This window comes from Bombus bifarius, unplaced genomic scaffold, assembly GCF_011952205.1.
Source record: "Bombus bifarius isolate JDL3187 unplaced genomic scaffold, Bbif_JDL3187 scf7180000007971, whole genome shotgun sequence".
NCBI classification, from domain to species: Eukaryota; Metazoa; Arthropoda; class Insecta; order Hymenoptera; family Apidae; genus Bombus; species Bombus bifarius.
The window spans coordinates 420,826-428,899 of record NW_022884357.1 but is presented as its reverse complement, the minus strand read 5'-3'; the positions used below and the strand labels follow the sequence as shown (position 1 = coordinate 428,899).

General features: G+C 40.4%; 1 protein-coding gene across 2 annotated transcripts in view; it reads left to right on the top strand.

The window, feature by feature from the left end:
- Positions 1-461: 461 nt before the first annotated feature.
- The window catches only part of LOC117214779 (protein TANC2-like), a 47,469-nt gene continuing 39,856 nt past the window's right edge, over positions 462-8,074 (top strand). For both annotated transcript variants that reach the window (XM_033461118.1, XM_033461102.1), the window contains exons 1-2: positions 462-618; positions 6,424-6,575. In XM_033461118.1, coding sequence (XP_033317009.1) covers positions 6,479-6,575 — 97 coding nt within the window. In that variant the 5' untranslated portion in view covers positions 462-618; positions 6,424-6,478. The remainder of the gene's footprint in view (positions 619-6,423; positions 6,576-8,074) is intronic.

The following is an 8,074-nucleotide window of genomic DNA, read 5'->3' as shown; positions in this document are numbered from 1 at the left end:
TAGGTAAATGTTCAAAAATTTGAAATATACGGGGAAATCAATTAGAGATTGGATGAATGACGTTCGAAAAGGTCACGAAGAGCGCTATCGAAATACCCTCCGTCAGCTTCCACCCTGGAGCAAGGAAATAGTAGGGGAAAGACGCGAAGCGACTGGTGGGGAAAGCGAAGAAGAAAAAAGCTTCTGGACAAATGAGAGCTTTGCCGTGACTCGGGGAGAACGAGGGCAACGTGGTGCAGTCGTCGAAAACGCGTCGGCTGGTTCGGTGTTCCTCTGAATGGAGGATCGGGGGCGGAACAGGGTTCACGTCGACGCTCGAATTGACGTTCTACCTACCTTGTAATTTATTTATAATATTTATTTGAATCCTTAAACACATATCGTTCATATAGAACCTCTTAACTAATCGAAAAGAAAATTGAATAAGTATATTTATATTTGAATTAACACGCGAGAAAGAGATTCTTCGCAAGGATCGTTTCGCGAGGATCGAGTGAAAGCTTGAGGAGAAGACGAAGAAGAAGAGCAGAAAGAAGGAAAAGTGTCGTTGCTCCGTGGAACGCGAGATAGCTGAGAGTCGACGTCCCGACGCTGCTATTTCGAGGCTGAAACACATCGGTAAGCTTTTGTTCGATAGTCTCACCGCCGACTAGTTTCTTTTCCCGAATTCACAGTGCATAACTGGCGGGTTTCCGGCCGTTTGATCGACAGTTCGCACGAAAAAAGGGAGATGCGTTTGAGAGTCCCTTTCGCGAGATTCCAAGCTCGACCGCGTTCCCAGCATCTTTACGAAGGAGACGTTTATCTCTGTTCTCCAAAATTGCACCTTCTATAGAAAAAGCGAAAACCTAGTCATCTTACACATTCAATCTTTTTATATCAGAATGAAATGATGCCACGAAATCTATTGCTCTTCCTGTTATGCGTTGACTCGTTGTTAAACATCAAAGACACATGTACGATCGTTCGTTAGTTTGTTTTCATTGAAGGCATGACTCGACCGATCGTTATTCCCAAAATGTATCATTCTCAAGGAAGTCTCGATCAGCTTCCACTTTCGATCAGCTGACCGCTAGACCGATGTTGATTTATTATAGCTATCGCGTATTTTTATCATAGCTCCATGGAAAATCTCGGGAAATTCACGGTTACGAGTTTTTGTTTATTAAGAGTTTCCCACTGTGTTTACTAGAAAAGTAGACAAATTCTTGCAGACGTTCTATCGACGTCACGCGAACGTGAAGATATCGTAGAGCTATCGTAGAACGATCACAGTGCCACCGGGGCATCGAATGCAGACCGGAAATAAAGCTTCCTCTACGAGGCGCGATGATCCCCCGTTCGAACGTGGAACAACGTCCCTTTTGCGTGCCGAAGGGCAACCGTCACGTCTAAATCCCGGCATCTCCCTTCTTCCCTCACGCTGTCGATGGTAATGCTCGTTGCATCCGTAGGTACAACGGCATCGGGGCGCTATTTTTGTCGGCGCCCAACAGTTACTAGTAGGCACCCTCTTGCGAGCAGCCGGAGGCTGGCGACTCGCGTCTCGATACCCTCGATTCTTCTTGCGGGCGCGTGCCTGGGCTCGCTCCAGTCATTAGACCTGCCTGTTCTCAAGAAAAAATGACGAACGGCTCGATAAGAATACCCGTGAACGCGACGAAAAGTCAACGGGTAAGAATTACGACACGAAATGTGGGACGACTACTCGGAATGCTTTTCTTCTGGGTCAAAAACCTAATGGTATTGCAGGCGTAATTTCTTTTATTATCGTGCAATAATACGGAGGCTTATTGAGTTCTTTGACGATAGAAGCGGTAGATATGCTATGAAACGTTCGCTTCTTGACATCTATAACACATTCGTCTATATTTCGTTCTTTTGTGACGTTCATATATGACGTATATATATATATAAAATAGTATTCTGAACGTCGCAAAAGGACGAAATATAGACGAATGTGTTATGGATGTCAAGACGCGAACGTTATATATTTCGGAGCCTTCTTTTTATTCAGAAATAGAATATAAAATATAGTTAATTTGGATCTTGGATTGGATTGGTTAATTGAACAGTAGTGATATTGTCGCTAACGAGTCACAAGATTATTAAAATTACATAAGTTATTTTATACTTTTGACAATACAAACGAAGGATGCGTTATAGAAATTTCGTGTGTTTGTTCCATAACATAGCCACATACGTTTCATTTTTATACAACCTTCGAACTCGTATTAATCACGCCAACAAGTATCAAACGGCTGCCCGATGTTGTCCGACGCAAGTAGGTTTGACAATTCATACACAGACGCGCACGTGTCCGTCGTCTCGCAGGCGCGCGTGCCCCACATTAACGTGTACCATAGGGAAGTCTTGAAAATAAGGGGAAGCAGCCATTTTAGGGAATGCATTAAATAAAAAAGAGTAGATGAGACGATTGGGAGGAACTGCTGAAAATAGGGGATACCTGAACATTCGGTCTATATTTATTCTCTGTTCGAAATTCGGGCGGTTGGTCGATCAAAATGCATCGATCAATTACGACTCGTAAACACCCTAATTCGGTGTTTCTTGTTGCAACTTTAATTATTTAACATTAATTTTAGGTAAATTAATACGTACGTATCAGGTGAAGAAGCCACGTTAAAAATCGGTATTTGAGAATATAATTCCGATTTTTGTATTAATTAAAAATATTACAAATCTTTACTACAGCACTACGATCTTAGTAGTGACCGCCCATAAACTCTGAACTTGAGTGCTAATTGAACCATTCCAGCCAGTTTATCGCGGATTCTTCGTGGGGTCGTCCCCATAAGAAATTCGATCTTGGAGTTAGGAGAGCCTAAATATAACCAGGAAGTAATGTCGGTAGGCAATTTACGTATGTTCTCGTCACCTTCTAGGCTCAGCACGCGCATAAACCACGTGGTAGCAAGGCTAAGCCCCTGACAGAAAGTTCCGACCGCGTTATTGCATTAGCCTGCAGGCACGTGCGTGCGTGGGTGCAAAGGGCAGAGAATTAGTAAGTGGCGTCTGAGGCGTCAAGGGTGTCGTTGAAGTCCGTGCACAGGCTGTGCAAGTTCGTTCAACTCGAGAGAGTCGAGAGCTGCAGAGAGATGCTCCGCTGTTGAAAAGCTTTGAGATCTATTGGACTTTATATATCAGACCATGGACTTTACGAATCCACTATTCTTCAGATTCCAAATGATATATGAGCATTTCGACTAAAAGGAAATATTACATTGGAAATCATCGTTAATGTACGACAATAAACAATACAATTTCCAAGAGGAATAAAACGAACACATTTCGTGAGAACTCATTGACAGGATCTAGAGTGAAACGAATGCAAACGGACGCATCCTGTCGTTAGCATGGTTGCACATCAATTACAACAATCGCGTGCGATCGCACGAATTAGTTCGTTTCCACACCGACTGAATTATTCCACCGTCTCGTGTTTACACTGTGTATCAGATAATTGTCGCGTCTCTTTCAAGAATGGATGACGTTAGCCAGGCATTGTCTCGTCAATTTAATTTTAGCAGCAAATCTCACGCTAAAATTGTTTTCCTCTGAAAAGTATATGTCTGCGATTTATAGTAATTTCATTGAACGCTTGCAGCGCGATTTCATTTTACCCGAGGGCCCGTCGTCTAGTTAATGCAACTGTGGCAAAGAAAGAAACTTGAAAGGAGATAGAGCAAAGAAGAAAGATAAAATCGATGATTTCCTTTGGCCTCGGCATGAAACGGAAGGAGAAGAAAGAGCGTAGTTTCGGGTGGGGAGAGTATCTCCTAAGAATAGAAAAATTCTTTTTCCTCGCCTTGTCCTTCCCTCATGCAATTATCGAGGGAGTTTCTATGTCTTTAAGTATACACCTGAGGAAAACAATTCGCGGAAACTGATCCATAATTCTGACTGCGTCGAAACTTCCATGTTACTTTTGAACCAGACGCTTCAGTGACGTCGAGGTCACAGACGGTCCTAAATGCAACGGTTTAAAAATATCAATTCCTGGAACGGTTCGCAGAAATCGAGCAGCGAGATATTTAGTCCTCTCTTCCTTTTCTTTGTTCCATGTATACCGCGGCAGCCAGACCCCCCGCGAACCTAAAGGCGTGGTTACAACCACCGATCTGTGTTCGTGTATACACGTGCATCCGCTGTTCCGCCATACAAAGAAGGAAAGAGAAATTATGCGCTTAAATTAACCATCAAAAGGAAATACGGTAGAACTTTGTCCGAGTTACGTCCATTGGAGCGATATTTTAGTTGACTCTCGCCTAATTCAATTTTCAGCTATCGAATTAATTTGTTTGAGCGCGAATTCCTATTATTTAACGGGATAACGAGAAGAATCAACGAATCATTATGTTACAATGTGAGCAAAGAATCAAAATTATAAATCGTAGGACGAATTAGAATTACCAGTGGAGTACTTCCGGTTTTTAAATTGCATAGCAAAGGGATATGATGTATCTTTTGTAATTTATGTAGATAATATGCAGAACCTTGACGAGTTATGATATTTGCATTTCACAGCGGCGCAAAGTTGTTTGAACTTGTTTGCAATGAAGTCATGTACCGACAGCTGGTACATTCTTAGACATAACGACGGCGTTCGTTGGTACGTGGTGATCGCATCTCGGAAGAATGACGTCTACTGGTGCGTCGAGACGACGGCGGTCGTCTTACCCGAAATAGATCCCGTATACGAAGACGACTCGTGAACACAACCACGAGGAAACCGGTTGCTAGGGGAAAAACGAATCGCTCGTTTCGATAGGTTTATTAATGAAGAAAATTCCAAGCCGGTCGAACTCGACGCATTTTACGGTGTAACGTGAAACATACAAGCGAAAGGATCCAGAAACGCATCTAGAAAGAAATATTAATCTTCCAATTCCTATAGCTCAGAGATTCAGTTGCGTACTAGTGCAGTATTGGAGATTTTTCTAAATTCCGTCTTTACCGATCGACAAAACTACTGAAAGATTTCATACCATATTTCGTTTTTAATAACCGTTGACAATGTTTATTAGAAAAATTGTAATTAATTGATAACTTTTCAAGGACGATTCAGTTGGCCAACGCATCCCTGATAATGATAACGAAATGTTTTCCCGAAAACTATTTTAAATACACAAAATGTGAAACAGAAGTCGGGTTATTTGACTTTTATCAAGGAGGGGTTGCCATTTTTGGTACAAGGACGCACACATGTCGGTCGAAAGAGTGCACGAGTAACATATGGGACAACGCACGATGTTTGCACGGCCATCGAAGGGGCTAACAGATAAATAAACCAGACCATTATTACCTGAAGAAACTTCCTAGTAACCTCTGAATTATTCTTCCGGTTTCTTTAAATTCACCCCTAAACATGCGTAAAAAATATCGAATTGGTTACGGTCGACGAGTGAAAAACATAATTTTAATTCCAAGAATGTCATCGGACGTGCAAATGGCGAACGGTTACATGCTCCAAGAGGTTTCTCGCGGATAAAATATCGCTACGCGCGTTCGAATTTTTTCTGTTTTGATAACGCAATGCTTACACGCACTCGTAATGCATCGAGTAACGGTATTAACGAGTTCCTACCGTGTTATTTATAATTTCCATAAAACGGATAGTAGGTTTATGGTTGACGGGAGTTATGTTTGATTTCAATTTCACCGTGCTTTGCTTACTCGCTATCGATACAGCTATGCAATGGAAATTGTTACCTTCTAACAGAAATGTTTCTTGTGAAATTTGTCAATTTTGTAGCTGATAGTATGTTCTGGTTGTCAGAAACGTGCCTCGCTACGTGGTGAAATCAGTGTTACGAAAAATAATCTACGGTCTGACCTGCGATCGTTCGTCGTTTTTATACGTCATGATTATTTAATAAAATAGTAAGTACTATCTAATAAGAACAATATCACGTTTTCAACAATATTCGATAACAATTCGAAATATAACTTTAATAGTAAACGCTAAATGTAAGGTATTTAGCGATCCAATATGGCGACCAGAATCACTCTAACAAGAGCAACTTTGACTGACTGCAATTCGTCAGTTTTTGTTAATTTAATTGGCTGAATGGAATAAGTTTGAAGAGTAGGAATTTATTTTTGTCAAAAATGTAAAGAAATTCGAACAAACACTATATTTGGGATTCTGAGTCACTGCGTAGTTGCGCAGCCGCCTAGCAAGCTTTGAATTCTACCGCGTAAGTCAGTGTATCGTTATTTCTTCTTTTACTTCGTCAAATTCTTTGAACTTTTGCATCTTTTTTCTTTATCTATCTCGTGCATCTTTTACACACCTAGAAAGTAAGCTTTAAAATAACTAAAACAAACCTCTGACACGCCCATGTAGCACACTAAGCATTCAGCTTTATTTCCTTAAAATTTGTTTGATTTTTGTTTCAGCTCGTTCGCGAATGTATCATAAAGAAGAAGCATCGTTTATTTAAAATTGGACACGATGAGAGCGCGAGACTCGATCGTGTACACTCCAGTGTCTCTCGGACCGGATACGGATGACGAGGAAACGCTGGTTAACGCGGAAGTCTACAACAATGGTGAGTTTTTATCAAAATGTTTCATACGTGTCTGCTTTCTTTAGTCAAGATAATCTTATCTTACATTCTTTTTAGTTTTCAATATACGTGAATATACTCGAAGTTCTTCGTATCTTTTAAGCAGAGTTATATTTAGATTGCGGATGTTTATGCATTTCTGAAGTTACAAAAATGTACATGGCAAAGTACACATAGTATTATAAATATAATATTTTATGGGTGAATGAAATCTACGGTTAAATCTAATTCCTTTCCTTTAATTTATGAAAACATGAGTTTGTATAAACATTCAGCATAATTACCTATATCATAGACTGTATAAAGTCTGTTACGAAATAATCACTGAATATTTTAAGTTGCACAAAGAAAAATATGATAGCAGAAAAATAATAAAACTAAAAATGGCAGATACGAGTTTTTAATTAAGCAGGAGCTTATATTTCGTAAAACGTTTATGAAATGCACCGGTAGAATAATCGATATTTTTACCAACGATCGGTAAGCGAAATCCTCGAATATCTCGGTAGAGTTCTTTATGATATAACGAGGGGAGGTTAGTGGCCTCCTCGAACATGCTCATGCAGCGAATCTCATTAACACAGACAAAAGAATCCTCTTATCTAGACTGCGATGTTTAACGTTGCCTGATGGTGTTTAGTAGCGTTTTACGACAAATTTTTATGCGTTCCGGTTCATCTCGCGTCATGAATCAATCGGTAACATTGAATGCCGTGTATCTCCGTAAACAATTCGAGTTTGTCATACTCGATGATTACTTGTATCAAATGAAAAATGGAATAAAAATTGAACATTCGTCTCATCAACACCGATAAAACGATTCTCCTATCCAGTTTCCGATGTTTCGTATTGTCTGATGATGTTTAAAAGCGTTTTACGACGAACTTTTACGCGTTTCGGTTCATCTCGCGTCATGAATCAATCGGTAACATTGAATCGCGCGTATCTACGATTCGAGTTTACCATAGTCAACGTTACTTACGTCAAATGGAAAGTCGAATAAAAACTAAAGATTCATTACGTTGTGAATTAATCTCCATAATGTTCTTTTATTTAATTCTAAGTTAAACGAGAACCATTCCACCGAACGTGTTTTCCACTGATTGTGAATTTTTCCTTATCGTGTGCTTCCATGTAATCTTCATACGCGAAAATCAAAACGACAATGATAAAGAAAGAACGATTAAACCGATTAGAAAAAGGAGATTCGATGCGTTTCAAGGTGTCGTTTCGTGTCACTCGGAACCACCACCATATAAAATGTAAGGCACATTCCACGGCGTACCAGAATGCCGCTAACTAGATGGGACATTTTTCCTTATTAAAATTCCACGCTAACCGAACACGGATATTCCTGACCAAGTCAAGCCGGATGCGATTGGAAAACGAAGCGAGAGCGAAGACTCAACCGCTCTGAGTCAGAGCACACCTACACGACTTCCGAATTCGAACTTCGCGGTTATAATGCACGTAGGATAGAC